General features: G+C 38.2%; 2 protein-coding genes across 2 annotated transcripts in view; both read right to left on the bottom strand.

Annotated features, from left to right (window-relative positions):
* The window catches only part of LOC120450087 (aminopeptidase N), a 277790-nt gene that overhangs the window by 62239 nt on the left and 195440 nt on the right, over nucleotides 1–20111 (bottom strand).
* Nucleotides 904–2616, bottom strand: LOC120450090. Its single transcript, XM_039632882.2, has 3 exons — nucleotides 1782–2616; nucleotides 1107–1724; nucleotides 904–1045 (listed from the first exon to the last, which is right to left on the bottom strand). Exons 1-3 carry the CDS (start codon nucleotides 1989–1991, stop codon nucleotides 1034–1036), a joined length of 840 nt encoding a protein of 279 aa, XP_039488816.1. The 5' UTR covers nucleotides 1992–2616; the 3' UTR covers nucleotides 904–1033.

Here is a 20111-nt window from a genome sequence, read left to right as displayed (position 1 = left end):
TATTCTTTGTCGCTATCATTATGTCATCGAGATAAACTATCACTTTCTTATCCCTAATCATGTCGTCAAATACTTTGTTGATGAACCTTTGAAAAACAGACGGAGCATTTGTCAGCCCAAAAGGCATTCTTGTGAACTCATACTGTCCTAGTGGCGTGGTAAATGATGTATACTTTATCATGTTTATTATAAACATGGAAGTATTCATTTTCAGGTCTAACTTCGAGAACACAACTTGTTTGCTAGGGTATCTAATAAATCATCATTAATGGCATCGGGTATCTAACTTTCGCCGTGATCTTATTTAGTTTCCTATAATCTATGCACATCCGAATGCCACCCAATTTCTTTTTTACTAGTACAATTGGCGAGCAATACTCAGACTCACTTTGTCGTATAATACCATCTTTTAAATAATCATCAAGGATTCCTTGTAATTTTTCTTTCTCTACATATGCCAGGCGTCTTGGCGAAAAACTAAACGGCTTGTCTTCCTCTAACCTTAGCTTCATTTCACATTTTATATTCGGTTCACTCGGTCTTTTGGTTTAATATAATATTCTTCAATAACATTTATAAATTCGCGTCTTTGTTTAAAATTTAATTGTGAACCTATCTCATATACATTTTCATTATCATTGTAATCAATTAATAATAGTTGTTTTTCAAAATTATTTTGTTCGTCTGCGTTTGTCTCATAATGACTTTTAGATTCTTTATTTGTATTTTGATTTTCTTCAACTATCGAATCTTTTTTTATTTCAGATATTTTTCGTGTTCATTATCAATTACAATTTTGGCCTTTACTCTTGCTAAAAATCACTTCCCAATAACATAGCATATCCCATAGATTCATCATCCACGACATAACATAGGAGTATCTTTATTTGAAAATTTAACTGAACATTTTACGCTTCCATGTATTTGTAATTTACTTAAATTTAATCCAACGTAACTTAAAGAAGTAGTCTTTTCCATTTTAATTTGACTTGGTATAAAACGTTTTTAATAATACTTATCGGGCTGCCAGAATCTATGAGACATTCTATAAACATAGGGTTCAGCATATTATTCTTTGTACAAAATGTTAATTCAATATAACTTACATAATCGTTGTCCCCGCCCTTCGACTTCTTGTATTGGTTGCACTCCTTAGCAACATGTCCTTGCAAGCCACATGCGTAACAAGCCCCATCTTGTCTCTTAGGCTTGCGGCACTCTTTGGCCAGGTGGCCCCGACTGTGGCAATTGTAGCACTCTGCATTACCTCGTGGCTTCTGAAAATCTCCTGCTCTACGGTCTTCCGGTAACTTGGGCTTAGGAACGTAGCCCAACTCAACGTTTCGGAATGCCTCCAGAAGCTCCAATCCGGTCTTGAACGAACGCGACTTAGCCAGATTGCGTAGATTGACATCGTGTATGCCGTCAATGACATATTCCAAAAATTCATCTTCTGCCAGTGCTAAGTTATCCGCCAGCTGCCACTTCTCGTTGTAGTACTTGGAGAACTCCTCACCTTTGATCCAGACGCAGTTCTGTAGCTTCTGCCGCATACTCAACTTTGATTCTTTGGACATTACGAACATTTTCTCCAGGTGGCTTAACATTTTATCCGCTGTGTCCATAGTAGCGCTCGTGCTTGAATACAGCCATATTTCAGCATCGCCCTTAACTTTGTAGTGAATCAGCGCACGCATCATCTCGTCGCCGACCTTGAAATTTTTCTGGACATTCAAAAGTTGAGATATCCAAACAATGAAATTGTTTCCGCCATCGTATACCTTAACGATCTCCTTTAAAATTTCGAAAGAAATGCTTGAGTCTGTTTCGTTACTTCGTTGTTGTTTATTTTTTAACTGGTCGATCTCATTTTGCAGCTTCAATATTTTCAACTCATTTTCCATTCTTTGAATATCGCTGTCTTGGATAGTTACATTGTTCCGCATCATTTGGTTTCCAAAACATTGTTGTGGCTCCTTGTTGCCAGCCATTGCATCTCGGGATCATTGTTGCTGGCCATCGGGATCGCTAAACATTTGTTGGACTCATTGTTGCTGGCGCTCACCATCTGCCTCTCAGAACATTGCTCGATCTCATTTTCGTTGTTAACATTTATTTCGCAAGATCCCGTTACTTTTCTCGAACCTTCTGTTTCTTGCATTCCTTTGTATGTATGTGCAACCGTTGCCGTCATCGTGTCGCCGTCGTTGTCGCTACTTCTTGCTATCTCGTTTTCGCTACTTTGTTCTTCGCCGTTGCCGTTGTTTTCATCCCTGTCTATTTTACCGGTTTGTTCTGTGGCGTTGATTTTTTTCATTGCTGTTTTATTTTTTTCAAGCGCGCACCACTCAAATTTAATATTTTCAAGTCTTTTAATCAATTCGATTTTTGTGCCACTACTTTTAAGTTTGTTTTGTACGCACAGAGCTTTTAGTTCTTTTAATGTGTAATTGCCAGGATTACAATTCATTAATGCCGATTTTTATTTTTCTTTTGAAATTATCACTTCGGTAGGTCCGACCACTTCTGAGCTTTAGTGTGCGATCTGTGACAGTTCAGCGACGACTGACTCTTCATTTATTCAGCAAGTGTGTGTATACTGTTTACATTCGCGACTCTTATTATTAGGTTCTTACATTCTAATATTGCAATGGGACTTATACTACTATGCTTATACACAATTACTACTACTACTACTACAGGTAGAAACACTTGAAGAGATAAATATACCAAGTGGATCAAAATTTCTGATTCCGCATGAGCTCGGAGCTCCAGTCCAGTTGATAATCTGGTTCAACTGGTGGACAGAAGAGCGGACAGGGTGGAGCAACAGATAAGCCTAATATACGAAACCCTGGATAGTTCAAGTGAGATTGAACTAGTCAAGCAGCTGGCAATGATGAAAAGTCATTGGTCCAACGTGACGGACACACTGAAACTGCTTGAAAACAAGTATGACAGAACTGCCTTTAATCAAGATGAGGCAGACATTCTGCAATCTGATGTTGCCGCACTAGAAATGGTACTTCAGAGGAAGTTGGAACAGTTCAAAAGTTCCAACTACGACGTGCCAGAACTCCCAAAAGTGGACCTTCCAACGTTCAATGGAAATGCGAAGGAATGGCCAGCATTTTACGATCTGTTCTCTGAACTAATAGACAGCAGAAAGGATCTCAGCAACACAAGGAAGCTGGGATATTTAAGAGCCTGCTTAAAAGGAGAAGCTCAAATGGTGGTTAGCCATTTGATAACAGGATCAGCGGCTAGCTATGCAGCAGCGTGGGAGCTTATCTGCAAACGCTATGAGAATAGCAGAAAAATATTCTCCCAACACTTCAACAAATTAATGGAACTGAAGTGCTTTCTGCCCCATTATGAGAAAAATTTAGGGAAGTTTTCGGATACTGCGACCGAGAGCATATTCATCATAAAGTAAAAAGGAAAAATAGGAAGCTCTGCTGACGTAATTTTAGCTGAAATTCTGCTGCGGAAATTTTCGCCAGAAGCCTTGCAGCTGTATGAACAGCATGTAAAAAACGCAAGAGCTATACAGTCCTTACAAGATGTACTAGAATTTATTGAGCAGCAATACAACTCAGTAAATGCCATTACCAAAAATACCGCTCAGCTTGCTACAAGAAAAGTGCAAGTTAGATCGTGTGCCTTTTGCTCTAAGGATGGCCACGATATGATAAAGTGTCTCAAATTCAGAGCACAATCAATCGAAAAAGAAAAGAATTCGTTCAAAAGAACAGCATGTGCTTTAGATGCTTTGGAAAGCATAAAGCTATCGACTGCAGAAAGGAAATTACATGCAATCGATGCTCCAAAAGACACAACACCCTTCTTCATGAAGACATAAAACGCAGTATCAACAGCAATAGCCTTAAGCAAGGCCAAGACACACTTCTGGCTGCAGCTGTTGTTTTAGTAAAAAACAAAGCTGGAGGTTACAACGAGTTGAGGGCGCTTAATGACGGCGGATCCCAGAAGACGCTGATTTCAGAGGAAGCAGCACAAATATTAGGGATTCCCAGAGTAAGGAGTACTATAGAGGTCGAAGGTATCTTCCAAACTACTCAATTATCAAACAAGAGAGAACGCTATAGTCGAGTTCCCCGACTATCTGATACCCGTTACTCAGCTAGTAGAAGTGCAGGTTTGTGGGCGTTAGAGTGGGCGTGGCAAAAAGTTTTTTGGCAAATCGATAGAAATTTAGACGACTAATACAAAAATGAAAAAATATCTAAACATTTTTCAAAAGTGTGGGCGTGGCAGCTTTGGGCGGTTTGTGGGCGTTAGAGTGGGCGTGGCAAACTTGCAAATGATAGAAATACAAACAATACAAAATGAAAAAATAAAAATTTTCAAAGTGGGGCAGTGGCGGTTGGCGTTAGAGTGGCGTGGCAACATGAATCGACAAACTTGCGCTGCGTCTATGTCTCTGGAGTCTGTATGCCCAATCTAAACTTTCTAGCTTTTGTAGTTCCTGAGATCTCAGCGTTCATACGGACGGACAGACAGACAGACGGACAGACGGACAGACAGACAGACGGACGGACAGACGGACATGGCCAGATCGACTCGACTATTGATCCTGATCAAGAATATATATACTTTATATGGTCGGAAACGCTTCCTTCTGCCTGTTACATACTTTTCAACGAATCTAGTATACCCTTTTACTCTACGAGTAACGGGTATAAAAATAGTGTCCACCTGACGATCAAACCAAAAATTCCAAGCAGCTTCAAAGCATCAACGGAAGCATTGGTTTTACCAACACTCCATAGAGCCCTTCCCAGCAAAAAGTTTGATATTGATATCAACAAAGAGTGGAAGGGCTACAGGCTAGCAGATCCACAATTCAACGAGCCAAGCAGAATTGACATGGTGATAGGTGTGGATCTATTTCCCCTGATTATGATGGAAAAAATAAAAACCGTGAATGGAATCTTGGGACAAAAAACCAAATTTGGATGGATTGTGTCCGGAAATATAACTCGAGCAGCAAAGCACAAAATTATAAGTGCCACTACTGGGCTGCATACAACGAATTCATGAAAGAATACCTTAAGATGGGACATATGGAATCTGTAAAGGCAACGGGTCAAGGTAAATACTATTTACCCCATCAAGCAATCATCAGGCCTGGAAGCTTAACTACGAAGCTACGAGTAGTTTTTGACGCATCCGCAAAAACGACAAATGGACTAAGCCTAAATGACGTTATTATAGCTGGTCCTAAGGTTCAAAAGGATATATTCGATATTCTAATTAAATGGCGCAAGTGGCAATATGTTATGGTAGCTGACATTGAAAAAATGTATCGCCAAATAAAGGTTGCTGAGAAAGACTAAGAATACCAATTTATCCTATGGAGAGATGATCCAAAATTGCCGATCAGTGAGTTTAAGTTAACAACCGTAACTTATGGCACCTCGGCAGCACCTTTCTTAGCAGTCCGATGTCTACGAGAGCTGGCAGACCGGTTTTGCCAAGAGGATAGCGTCTTAGCAGAAACAATAAGAGACGACTTTTATATGGATGACCTCATAACTGGTGGAGACACAGTCAACGAGTGCTATGAACTTCAAAGGAAATTGAGACAAGTGATGGAGAAGGCCGGCATGCATCTGCGAAAATGGGTTGCAAATGACGAACGCATTTTAGCCGACATTCAGGACGACGGTGCTACGGAGAAAATCTGCATTGAGGAGAATGAATCGATCAAAACCTTAGGACTTCAATGGGATCCGAAGAAGGATACATTTACGTTTTCGGCAGAAAACCCAATGCTAAACGCATAACAAAGCGGTAAGTGTTATCACAGTTGTCCAGAATTTTCGACCCACTAGGATGGTTGGCACCGGTAACGATTCAAGGCAAATGTTTCATTCAGGAACTGTGGAAGTTACCGATGTCTTGGGACGTTGAATTGGAAACCAACTTAGCAAACTGGTGGATGGAATATGCTAAAGGTCTATCAGATTTAGAAGAAATTAGCATTTCACGCTGGACTGGATGCTCCAAAGGTATTATTTAGCTACATGGATTCTGCGATGCATCAGAGAAAGCATATGCAGCGGCTGTGTATACAAAAGTAGGCGGCAGAGTTACCTTGCTAGCAGCAAAAAGCAAAGTAAATCCTATAAAAAACAGGAAAACAATTCTTAAGTTGGAATTATGTGCTGCGCATTTACTAGCAAAGTTATTAGCGAAAGTGCAGGCTATATGGAGCAACAAGATTACAACGCATGCATGGAGTGATTCGCAAATTACTATTGCCTGGATACAGAACAAGCGCAGCAAAGATAAGTTCGTCAGAACTAGAGTGGAAGATATCAATAAACTAATTCCCAATGTCAAATGGAATTACGTTAAATCGGAAGAAAATCCAGCAGACGTGGCTTCAAGAGGGATATCACCGCAAGCTTTTAAAATCTGTGAAATTTGGTGGAGACGGCCGAATTGGCTATCTATAGATGCACAACACTGGCCCACTCAAAAGGAATCGGAAATGGTTGTGGTATCCACATTGATAAAATCCGAATATCTGCAAAACCATCTTTTATCAAAGTATTCATCGATCGACAAACTTCTTAGAGTAATGGCGTATGTATTACGCTTCATAACAAAGCTGAGAGGAAAATCGCAACAGCAGTCACATCTTACGGTGGAGGAATTAAAGCTAGCGAAGATTGCTGTGGTAAAGATATAACAACAGCTAGATTTTGGACACGAAGTCAGACTACTCAAAAACAAAAGACCTTTAGACCCAAAGAGTAAGTTGCAGGCGCTAAATCCGTTTTTGGATAGTGATGGCGTACTTCGAGTTGGTGGACGACTACAAAACGCAATGATACCGTATAATGTAAAACATCCAATTATACTGGATAAGTCACATTTGACTTGGTTAATTGTAAAGGATTCTCATAAAGAAACTCTGCATGGCGGAATTAACATTATGAGAACTTATATTCAGAGGGAGTTCTGGATATTTGGCATACAAAATTCCTTAAAGAAATATTTAAGGGAATGTATTGTATGCATACGATACAAGCAAGAGATGTCCAGTCAACTGATGGGAAATTTACCAGTTTATCGAGTAACGGCTGATTACTCGTTTCAAAATACTGGAATAGACTACGCCGGACCGTTCCAGATTCGCTGCTCAATGGGAAGAGGTCAAAAAACGTATAAAGGATACATTTGTGTATTTGTTTGTATGGCAACAAAAGCAATACATTTGGAAGCTGTTAGCGACCTTTCGTCAGACAAATTCCTGGAGGCTCTTCGACGGTTCTTTGCAAGACGAGCAAGAGTGAGAACATATACTCAGATAATGGAACAAACTTCGTAGGAGCTTCAAGAGTATTGGACAAAGAATTTGTAGCTGCCATTAAAAACAATAATGAGTTAGCACCTTCACTAGAAAAAGAAGGCATCAAGTGGCACTTTATCCCCCCGGGAAGCCCCCACATGGAAGGTTTATGGGAAGCCGGTGTAAAATCAGTGAAGCATCACCTTAAACGAGTTATTGGTGAAAACAGCTTTACATATGAAGAATTTGCATCGCTGCTATGTCAAATCGAAGCAGTGCTAAACTCGCGCCCATTAGTCACTGTAAGGAGCGAAAACGATGGTGAGGAAATATTAACGCCGGGTCATTTTCTGGTGGGAAGACCTCTAATTGGAGCTCCTGAACATTTTGACGAAAGTAAGACAATCAGCTCTTTGGATAGATGGAAGCTTATTCAACGCATCAGAGGTGATTTTGGAAGAAATGGAAAGAGGAGTATCTGGTGTCATTGCAACAGCGAACCAAATGGCGCCAGGTAAAGCCAAATCTGAAGGAGGGACAGTTGGTTCTTATAAAACATGAGAACACTCACCCTGCAAGATGGCCAATGGGAAGAATCATTAGTACGACTAAAGGACAAGATGATAAAGTCCGGGTAGTCACGGTTAAAACAAGCGATGGGGAAGTAAAAAGATCGCTAAACCAGCTGGAGCTGCAACGCCATCTAAAACGGAGTCAATGCAGCTACGCAAGGACAAGAAGCTTAGGCAGCGAGTTCCAAAAGGCAAAAGGAATGGCACTGGAAGCATAGCTACTGTGCTATGCTGTATATTGATGTTGCAAGCTACAACTGCAACAAAAAATTCGGAAGAAATTCCCAAAGAACTTGGGAAAATTTACGACATCGACGCAAAAGCTGCAGTTATGGTAAACAAAATTGGTAAAATTGAAGTCGCTACATCCAGTTGGCAATTATTGTTTTATTATGACATGCAAGCCTATTTTGATGTCATAAAACAATCAGAGGACTTCCTGGAAAAATCCCGCCTGGTTTGCGAAAAAATGGGAGACTTCAAGGACTACTGCGATTTCTTCGGCACGACAATAAGGACAAAAATTGACAACATAAAAGAAAAAGACAAAATACTACGGCACCGTACCAACCGAAAGAAAAGGTTTATACTGTTCTTTGATATCGGAAATGCAAATAGAATACTGGAAAATATGCAAACGATCATAAAAAACGAAAAACATCTAATGGAATATGTTGACAATCAGACCTCGGTCATCAATGCCACGGAAGAATTAGTAAGAGCAACTACGATAGAAGCAAACCGGAATTTGGGAAAACTGACCCAACAAGTCAATATTATTGCAGAAACCATGAAGGAGCACTTTATGGTATATAAGGAGTAAATTAAATTCCTTATGTTATCAAATCAAGTGCGAAACTGGATTGAAGAGGCAGAAAGCCTACAAGCAACAGCGATCTCAATGGTAACGGACATTAGTGAAGGAAGAATTCATCCTACACTAATTGCGCCTAACAAAATGCTGGAGGAGCTCGAAAAAGTTAAGCAAAAATTAGGACGAAAACAAATGCTACCGGGTGGAAATTCAGTTATACAATTACCACTGATCTATAAACTGATGAAGGCACAAGCTATGTTGAAGGATAATGTCCTATTCATTGAAGCAAAATTGCCGATATACAACAATCAGGAAACGGATCTCTTTGGAGTAATCCTAATACCACTGTGGTCAAACGGAACAAAGCTTATTCCGAAATGGAATTCTAAATATTTTGCGTCCAATACAGACATAAACGCTTATCACCTAATGTCTGAAATGGAAATTAACCAATGCAGCCAAGAGGATTCGACAACATGGCTTTGCGAAAATAATTGGGCATGGAAAAACGCGGATGATCACTCTTGCGAAATATCTCCATTGAAACCAAGCAAGGCACACTCATGCGAAATGATGGAATTCCAAGGCAATTCGTTCATCAAAGAGATAAGTGGATCCAACCGTTGGCTATTTAGACTGTTTCGGAATACAACAGCTAATAAAAGATGCAACGAACAGCATCAAGTTATAAGACTGCCCAATCAAGGCATTATACAACTACCTGCAGGATGCACAGAAATATTAGGGGATACAACAATAATTACTCCTCAAAAAGTAATTTCGACAGCGTCTGAAATGTCTATCTTTCCCAGTTTACGAATTATAGATGACAAGGAGACATGGAACGTGGTCCCGCTGAAGCACTTGATTGTCAACAACACTAATGAACTACAAAATCTTCAAATGCGCATCCAGACTCTGAAAAATAACAAAGTACACATTGATGACTTGATTTTCCACACGGCAAGCGGACACTCGGCTCTAGCGTTGACAACGATTATCATAATTATAATTTTCATTTATATCCGGAGGCAACGCATAAATGAGAGACAACTACTCTGGCCGTGTACGCATTAGTTTATAGTGTGAACATGTACAGTATATCGAAAGGTTTTTGATTAGTTACTGAGTGTATAGTTTGATTGTATGCCTGGGCGGCTCTAATCAGAATGTCTGAATGATCAATTATATTGAACTCTTCCTTGATACAGCGAGCTAATTCTGTTAAAGTTGAATGTGCTCTTTCTACCTGTCCGTTCGTTGTACTATGTCTCGGATCGGCATAGATTAATGCTAGTCCGCTTCGTTGTGCAAAAGATTTGAATTGAGCCGAGGTAAAGCTTGGCTCGTTATCAATCATGATTATTTTAGCTCTAGGAAACTGTTGTAGTAATTCCATTACTTTATTTTCAATAGTTAATTTGTTTTGAATTTCTTTGACGACCAAATATTTCGAATAAGCATCGATACAGGTTAGAAACGTTAAATGTTGAGCGTAATATATGTCAATGTGAAGGTTTTCACCTTCTTTTGTTGGAATTTGTGCCTCTCCTATGGGCATTTTCACCGGGTGTCTATTATATTTATTTTCGTTACAAATTTGGCAATTTTTAATGTACTCTTTTAGTTTAATAAATAGATTTGGCCAATAGTATAATCTACTAATTTGTTTATAATTTTCTTCGAGTCCCCTGTGAGCTCGAGAATGTGTTTCTTCAATAATTAAAGCTTTAACTTCATTATTTTCAACATCTTGTAAAAAAAAATTTTGTATAAAGAAATTTTTTTGAAAAGTTACTTTTTAAAGGTAATTGGATATGATATAAGTCTTCGACTGTACAGTGTACTCCGACTGTTATGTTAGGAGGAAGATATTCCTTTAATAATGTAATTAAGTTTTCCGGTGTGTCGTATTCTATTATGTGTCTGATTTTACCAAAGACTGAAAGTGATTCGTGTACCGTAAACCTCCCAGTAGTTAGCAACAGTTGTTGCTTAAACTGGTTCTGTGGTTTGCGTGTTTCTTGAATAGTATTTTCGTAACTACTTTCAGCAGAATGCTGAGTATTTATATCTGAGCTTGATTCATCTGATTGATCATTATTACTCTCGGTAATATTATTCAACTTTATTCTTGATAAAGCATCGGCTACCACATTTGTTGTTCCTGGTTTGTAGACTATTTTAGGAGTGAAGCTTTCTATGAATGAGTACCACCTTTTCATTTCTATGTTAGGATTTTTGTCAGAAATTGTAAATGACAATGACTGATGGTCAGTCTGAATTTCAATGTCTACTACTCCATATAAATAATTTCTCAGATTTTTTAATGCCCAAACAATTGCTAGTAGCTCCTTTTTATTCGTAGCATATAGTTGTTCAGTTTTATTGAGTGTTTTTGAAATAAAGGTAATTGGTTCATTCTCTTGGGATAAAACTGTTCCTATAGCTATATCTGATGCGTCTGTTGTTAGAGTGAACTTTTTATTGTAGTCGGGTTGTACTAATTCTACTTGAGCAATTAGGTTTTCTTCAATTTCATTGAATGCTTGTATAGCTGAATTGTCAAGTTGTATAGAAATTTTTAGCGACATGCGTCTACCTACTTTTCCATTTTCTCCTCCTAAATATTTTGTCAAAGGTTTGGCAATTTGTGCGTAATTTCGTACGAATTTTCTATATTATCCGGCTAAGCCTAAAAAGCTTCGTAACTCTCGGATATTCTTTGGAATTGGATAACTTTGAATAGTTGCTATTTTTCAGGGTCAGTTTTAATTACATTGTGAGAAACAATATAACCAAGAAATGCTGTTTCTAATATGAAAGATTTAGATTTTTCAAGAGAAATTTTCATATTTGCCTGTTGTAAAATATTAATTATTTGAATTAGATCAGTATAATGTTGTTCAATTGTATTCGAAAAGATTATAATATCATCCATATAAACATGACAAGTTTTTCCGACTTGTTCTCTTAATATATCATCCATTGCTCTTTGAAATATTCTAGGGGCGTTTGTTAACCCAAATGGCATACGTAAGAATTCAATCTTCCCATTATTAATAGAAAAAGCGTTTTTTTCAATATCGGAATCTTTCATTAAAATTTGATGGAAGCCGGATTCCAAGTCGATGGTTGAGAAGTATTTTGATTTTCCTAGGTTCGCTAGTATGACGGATGGATCTTGCATTGGATACCGATCAGGTATCGTATTTTCATTTAATTTTTTATAATCAACAACTAGTCGATGTTTTGATGTTCCATCTTCGTTTTAACCCTTTTTGGGTACTACTAAGACTGACGAATTGTAAGGGCTTCTAATTGGTCTTATAATTTGTTCCCTTAGCATTCTATCGATTTCATTATTAACGAAATCTGAGACCGACATAGCATAAGGATATTGTTTTCCATATATTGCTCTGTCATGTTCGGTATTTACTTCACCTCGAATATCGGTTCGAAATGGGATTTGCATATCTATTTTGGAATGCTCCCTTTCGATTCCGTTTATAATGTCATTTTCTAAATCTTTTATTTGATTTGAAAATATTTTAACATTATTTAATCTTTGCTTATCGGATAATTCTACGACGGCGTGTTCAGGATTTTTATTTCCCAAACTTTTCAATTTTAAATTGACGGAATTAACATCGTCGGCGTGTTCAGGATTTCTATTTCCCAAACTTTTCAATTTTAAATTGACGGAATTAACATCGTCGGCGTGTTTAGGATTTGTGGATCCCAAACTATTAGTTTTATTATGACGGATAATTCAACGTCGGCGTGCTCAGGATTCCTTGATCCCAAGCTATATAAACTTCATTCAGCAATTACTAATTCATCTTCGTACTCTTTTTGAGTATCGATGTATTTTTTTATAATATACTCTTTCAATTGTTATCCCCAATTAAACACAATTCGTATTTTTCTTCATTGTCTTTGTATAAAAATTTTTCTTGTACCCCGTTATATTCCAAGATGCCTTTTTCAATATCTAGTTTAGCACCTATTCTTCTTAATAAGTTGATCCCATAGATCGATTTCTAGACCTTCGATTTCATAAAATAAATATCTAACACCAAATATATTTATCATATGATAATATTTTATTATTAAATGCCCATGGACTGTGGATATTCTTTTATATATTGATAGTTCATTTTTGTTTTCGTAAATTCCCTTTTTAATATAACAGGGCGTGGCCCCTGTGTCGATTAATATATTTAATTCCCTTTTTGTTTTTCTATCCACCCTTATTATATGAGGCATTCCTCTGTTGGTTGCTTATCTAAAAAATGGTCCTCGTTGATGTTGTTTACCCTCATAGTTTTCTGAGCTGGTTGAATAACTGTCTCAGTTGATTCCCTTTTTAATGGGACTTGCGTTTCAGTTTTTTGTGTTTGGGTTTGATTATAATTATTTCTTTGCGAAAAATTATTATAATTCTGCCTATTATTATTGTACCTCTTATAATTGTTATTCGGACGATTGTAGTTATTATTGAAGATATTATTCGGACGGTTTTGAATCCTAATGGTGCTATCAACTTCCATAGGTTCTGGTGGGGGTTGATCTTCGGAATTATTGTTAAAATTCCAATTGTTGTTTTGTCCACAGTTACCGTTTTGTGGCCAATTATTATTCATTCTATTTGAAGTGTTGTTAATCTGTCTAGAATTTACTGGGTTAAATCTAAGGTTATTTTCCTGATTTTTATTATCATTTTTGAACCCATAATTCCTATTTGCGAATTGGGCTCGAAAGTTATTTGATTCTAATTCTTGGCACTTAGCCAAAGCTATGTCCGGTGGATAAAGAGAAAAGAGAGTTTCTGAGATCGAACCATTCAATCCAGAAATAAAAATTCAAAGAGCGTTGCTCCTAATTGTTTTATTAGTTTCTTTGGTTATTTCGCTGTCCTTTCCATGAGTCATTATAGTTTTATTTACGAGTAATGTCATTTTCTTGTTAGCTTCATTGTAAAAATCTGTAATGGTCATGCGTCCCTGTCTAAGGACGCTTAATTCTGATTCCAGAAAATGGATTGGTCTTTGATCATTATAAATAAAATCCAACCTAGAAAGAATTGCTTGAAAGTTTAAAATGGTACCATGGTTATTTAGAGCATCGTGTGCTGCTCCCATGATTTTATTACGAAGAATTGTTAAAGCGATAAAATATTGTTCACTTTCAATTTTATACAGACTCATTGCGTTTTCTGCCGCTTCTCTCCAGCCTACATATTGGGTTGGTTCACCTGTGAACTTTGGTAAAGATTTAACTAACTCTAGTGTAGTTTCGCATTTTATAGTTCGGTCATATGATTGGGTTTTATAATCTTCAACTTCATTTTTGTTAGCGGTTAATAGTCCCTCTATCCCTTCAATTTTCTTGGTAACTTCACCTAATTGTACATTTATTAATCGGTTTATTAATTCCATAGTCAGACTGCTGGCGCTGAACCTCCGGTTGCCATTTTTAAATTTAAATTCTCAAAACTTTCTATTAAATTTTCCAGATTGATCTCTTTTAATTAATTTTTTAAAATTGATTTAGTAATGCTAAAACTTTGTAATGTTCTATTTATCTTGATCTTATTTTATTAATTTAAAGTCTTAATATTACTTTTTTGCTCACGATACTTTCCGATGGAGTCTTCCTTCAGTTAAATTGTTCAGATTTTTCTCTGTTGGGGTCTTCCTTCAGTTAAATTGTTCTGCTTATTTCCCGTTGGGGTCTTCATTCTCAGAATGTAACTTGTTCACGTATCAAATGGTCTTTCTTCCTTCTTTAATGTTTTGTGTATTGGTTTTAAATATTTCAAAGTCAGTTTGACATGGGTGTTTCTCCTTTTCATTTAGTTTATATCTTTCATCTGGTTTTTTTCACTCCTTAATCACTCGTAGTTTTTGGTTTTTGGTTGATGTTGATTTTTTATTTGTTATCGTGTTCTTGTAATTTGTATTAAGTATTCTGTCCTCCTTTTTTTATATAAAATTCTTAATTGGATTATTGCATTAATTAATTTCCAATTAAGTTTTTCCACGATCACTGTCACAGTAGTTAGTTGTCGTTGGATTATTGTGGATGTTTTAATTTTTCCACTAAAAATATGGGTTGTTGGCGGCGCGAGTTCCGTTTTGTATTTAACTTATTATCGTTAAAATTTATTTAGAACTTTTAAGTACACCGCCCCACGTTGGGCGCCAATTAAATTTATTGTTGTATAATTATTTAAAAAAAAATAATTTTTTATTTAATATAATTTTATTGAAGTGAAACTTTTAAACTTAATTCTCAATTACAAGACACTTTTCTTATTTTCAACCTTTCTTTACATCGTCCCGAATCAGACTAACCGCTTAAGAATGATTCTTTTCCTCCAAACCTCGGCCAGGAGCTTTTCTTACAAATTCTTAAACTTTGATTTGTGTTTAGATTAAAAGCTTGGTGATGAAATTGCTTCACCGCATTGTGAAATTCAAATTTGTTGACCAATGCAGATTGCAGATTGAAGCGCACAAAGTTCTTGGTCACCAAGAGGAGGCTGTGTTTACGTTACGTTAGTTTGTTTATCTAAGTGGCCAAGCTGTGGACCGGCAACGGCTTGGTTCTCATGACTTGGTGGGAAGATTTGGATTTGTTTATATAAACAGTGGCAGGCCGGCGAAGTGCGACTTTTGAGAGCAAAGGAATGTCAATCGTTCAGATTGGATTTCGAAAAATTATTTATAATTTGGGCAAGGGCCCCTGAATCATGGGTCTGATAACTTGCACACTTGACACCACCCAGTCGGAAGTTCGGAAACGTGTCAAGGACACTAAATTCCTCAACAAAGAAGCTTGGTAGAAGCATACGTATAGTACTCTACTATAATGAATTTACTTTTACTCTTTTGGATATTTTAAGGAAAATAAAAAACCCGAAGTGGCCTAGTTGCTGGATACTTTTACAATCGTGCATATTCGGGTACGAGCCTAACCGAGTTCTGTCTTCACACAGTATCTGCTTGTTCACGCCAGAAGGGCGCATACAGTTGAGCGGCAGTGTAAGCGGCCAATGCTTGTACTCAAAGCTCCTCCACGGCTCGCAAGCACTGCTGCTCGCGATCTCCTTCTCTCCTCTCGCTCTCCCTCCTTCCCGCAAGGTATTCACCACTCCGCGGTCCCGCGGTGTTTCCTATGTTAGTTATACCCGTTACTCGTAGAGTAAAAGGGTATACTAGATTCGTTGAAAAGTATGTAACAGGCAGAAGGAAGCGTTTCCGACCATATAAAGTATATATATTCTTGATCAGGATCAGTAGCCGAGTCGATCTGGCCATGTCCGTCTGTCCGTCCGTCTGTCTGTCCGTCTGTCCGTCTGTCCGTCTGTCCGTCTGTCCGTATGAACGTCGAGATCTCAGGAACTACAAAAGCTAGAAAGTTGAGATTAAGTATACAGACTCCAGGGACATAGACGCAGCGCAAGTTTGTCGATTCAGGTTGCCACGCCCACTCTAACGCCCACAAACCGCCCAAAACTGCCACGCCCACATTTTTGAAAAATGTTTTAATATTTTTTCATTTTTGTATTGGCCTTGTAAATTTCTATCGATTTGCAAAAAAACTTTTTGCCACGCCCACTCTAACGCCCACAAACCGCCCAAAGCTGTCACGCCCACACTTTTGAAAAATGTTTTGATATTTTTTCATTTTTGTATTGGTCTTGTAAATTTCTATCGATTTGCCAACAAACTTTTTGCCACGCCCACTCTAACGCCCACAAACCGCCCAAAGCTGTCACGCCCACACTTTTGAAAAATGTTTTGATATTTTTTCATTTTTGTATTGGTCTTGTAAACTTCTATCGATTTGCCAAAAAACTTTCTGCCACGCCCACTATAACGCCTACAAACCGGCAAAAACTGTGTTCAAGACTCTCCTTCTCCCTTCCACTAGCTGAGTAACGGGTATCAGATAGTCGGGGAACTCGACTATAGCGTTCTCTCTTGTTTTAAGTTAGTCTTAATTTACAAGTGTAATAATAAAGGTCAGAAGTAAAGTCGATCCCGTGAGTTGAATTTCTGGAGGATTTAGCAGCAGCAGCCGCAGCAACAACAACTAATTCCCGCCACTCAGTTCATGGTCCTTCGAGTCCGCGACACATCCTGATACTGCCAGCGCTCCTTGCGGAAAAATCAAGATAAGTACGGCTTTAAATCCTATTCCGTCCGTGGTCGCCATTTTCGTTTTTCCAACGGCGTTTATTCTTTCCGTCCATCCGTATCAAGTGAAAAGTGAAAATTAAGTGAAAATATATAAGTACATGCGCCCAGCCACCGTGATTACTTCTTTTTTTAAGTGCATAAACAAGCACTTTGCCAATACCGGCCCCCTAATTCGTCTCACGGTGATCCGCTGGTATCCAACCGCATATACATATATATATATACATTTTTTAAAACACTGTCCAAAATTCACTATTATCGTCCGCTGCTAAACTGCTGTTTTTTGCCTCAATAAAATACAAACCACAAATTCAACTAAATTAAATTAAATATATACATATACATATATTCAGCAAAATTGTACATACACATAAAATTATACATACCCATAAATATACATACCCATACATATCCATTGACATACATATATTCCAATAAAATTTACATCTACATACATATATAAGAATCACTCCATAGATTTAACCAATTTAATACACAAATAAAATATATTACCAAAAATAATAAATAATATCGAACCTGAACTGAGAACAAATTTTATCTCTTGGCTCAAAATAAAACACAAATCTCGACATACAGAATAAAATAAAACCTGACTTTTTTCTTCCGATATTACATTACATATATATGTTTCTCCATACATAAATACATATTGCAAGTCCCCTATTAAACTCCAAATAGTACATACATACATACACACAGTCGCGACTTACATAGGCTTGCCAAGTGCAAGTTCTTTCGTCTCCTCTTTGTTCTTTATTGCCCTGACAAAAAACCGGCGCATAGCGACGAGAGAATACCCTATAATCGAAACATAAAATAAAATAAATAAGTCCGACGACAAAATTTAAGAAAAAACTGACCCGATTATTTAATAATTATTTAAGCCAAATAATAATTTTTTATAAGCTATTTCTGGCTCCTATTTCTGGTTCCTAAATTAAAATAATTATTTATCAGTTCCACCCAAATTTATCAGCCTCCCAACTTGGCTTTTTGGCGTGTTTGTTGGTTTTTTTTGGTGTTTATGTTTCGCATCCGTTTGTCATGATTTTTTCGTTGTGGTTCTAAATCCGGTAGCTATTTTTTAATAAATTATTAGCTATCATCCGAACTCTATTCGATAGCTATTTGTTAGCTATTTTTCTATAAATCCCAATTTATAGTTATTTTTCATATCTTTTTTTTCCAGATTTCCAATCGGTAGCTAATTTTTATAAATCATTGGCTATTACCCAGACTCCATCTGGTATCTATTTTTTAGCTATTTTTCCATAAATTCAAATTTATAGCTATTTTCTATATATTAGCTATTTTTTTTCGGGATTTCCAGTCGGTAGCGATTTTTTATAAATCCTTGGCAATTATCCAGACTCCAGCTGGAAGCTATTTTTTAGCTATTTTTCTAGAAATTGCAATTCATAGTTTTTTTTTATAAATTTGAGCTATTGTTTTTCTAGACTCCAATATAGCTATATCTTCTTGTGGACTTCGCTCTAGCTGTTTTTTTTTTTTGTGAATCCTCCTAGCTATTTTTTCACACTGAATTTTAGCTATATTGTGCTTCATTTAAGCTTTTTTCCAGTTGATTGAAGATCTATTGGGGCCTTATTTCACAAAAATTGGGATTTTTTTTCCTTTCGTGCTCCAAATTCCAGATCCCAATTGCAACTTTCCCCCGAATTCCGACGGGATCCTTTGTCCATCCAGATTTGGGTGCCCTCTGTGTCTGGTTCTTTTTCAATTTCACATTTTTTGCGGCGTGCAGGCCTTCTTGACTTCCTTCTCCTAGGGCATAGCTGAGCATGCCCCTAGAGGGAGACAAGAAAAAGACACCCGCACCTGGAAAAGAACAAAAGTTCAACCCGCAATCTCCGCTATCCACTCGCGGTAAGGCAGCACCCAAGTCCGTTAGTCCCAGGGTCAAAACCGCGACTCCCACTCCGAAAGCAAAGGTTTTGCCATCGACCAGTTCGAAGACAACTCCTAGGATTGTCATTTCCCGACCAGTGACGCGAGTGTCTAGTGAGTCTTCTCTATCGAGAAAATCCGAGAGTCCCTCCGCTGTCGGGACTGATTTCCTCCGCGTCACACGCTCTACCACAAAGAAAATGGCATCCTCTGAGCAGCCAACGCCCGCAACCGCAGCGTTGCATAAATTTCGAAGCGAAGATCAACACTCCTGATCAAGCCTCTCCGTCCCTACACACGTTACAAGTCCGTCTGCAACAGGTGCGAGCCTTATGGGACAAAGTGGAAAGAGAGTACGAAACATGCTCTGACCTAATGGCCCAAGAAGAATCCCTCGACACAGTGCCTATTCTCCAGGCCAAATATGACTACTGCTACTCAGTATACGAGTCATGTGCAGCACAAATTGGCGAAACAATCGACAGAGCAACGCCTCAAGTCGCGCAAGCACCCTCTCAGCCGCTAATTTCGTCCGGCTGCCGCTTACCTCCATGCGACACGGAAGTCTTCGATGGCGACTACCTCCGATGGCCCACTTTCCGGGACCTATTCACGGCAATTTACGTAAACAACCCCAGGCTGACTCCCATCGAGAAGCTATTCCATCTCCTTACGAAAACAAGTGGCGAAGCAAAAGCCATCGTGGCGAAATCTCCTCTCACGAATGATGGTTTTGCTGCGGCGTGGGAGGCACTGCGAGATCGGTTCCAAAACAAGCGACTTTTAGTCAACAGCCAGCTCAAGCTCCTTTTTAACTTGAGTTCAATTTCGCAAGAATCTGGTCATGCTCTAAAAGAGCTACAATCCACGATTCAGGGGTGTTAAACAGCACTAGCGCATTCCCAGGTATCCACAGAAAACTGGGATTGTCTCTTGGTTTTCCTTTGCGCGAGCAAACTGCCAAGCAGACCCTGTCCTTATGGGAACAGTCGCTAACTGCCAAATCCGAGATCCCAGCTTGGGAGGAAATGAATGCCTTCCTGAGCGAAAGGTATCGGACATTGGAAGCCATCGAAGATATGAAACCGACTCAGGCAGTTCCAAAAAGGCTTCAATCCTTCGAGACAAAGGTCAGCACCAAACAGAAAGGGTGTGACTTATGTTGTAAGGAGAACCATCCGGTAAGATTGTGCCCGCGTTTTCTTCAAATGTCTGTTGACTCGCGCTCCGGCTATATAAAAAAGAAGCAGCTATGTCTG

The sequence above is a fragment of the Drosophila santomea genome, chromosome 3L (assembly GCF_016746245.2).
Source record: "Drosophila santomea strain STO CAGO 1482 chromosome 3L, Prin_Dsan_1.1, whole genome shotgun sequence".
Taxonomy (NCBI): Eukaryota; Metazoa; Arthropoda; class Insecta; order Diptera; family Drosophilidae; genus Drosophila; species Drosophila santomea.
Note: the sequence above shows the minus strand (reverse complement) of the source record. Positions and strands in the feature narration are given on the sequence as shown.

Coding starts and splice junctions, on each gene's coding strand:
- LOC120450090 (XM_039632882.2), bottom strand. CDS start 1,991: ATGGCTGGCAACAAGGAGCCACAACAATGTTTTGGAAACCAAATGATG. Junction 1,725..1,781: donor TTTTAAAGGAGATCGTTAAG/GTATACGATGGC, acceptor TTGAATGTCCAG/AAAAATTTCAAGGTCGGCGA.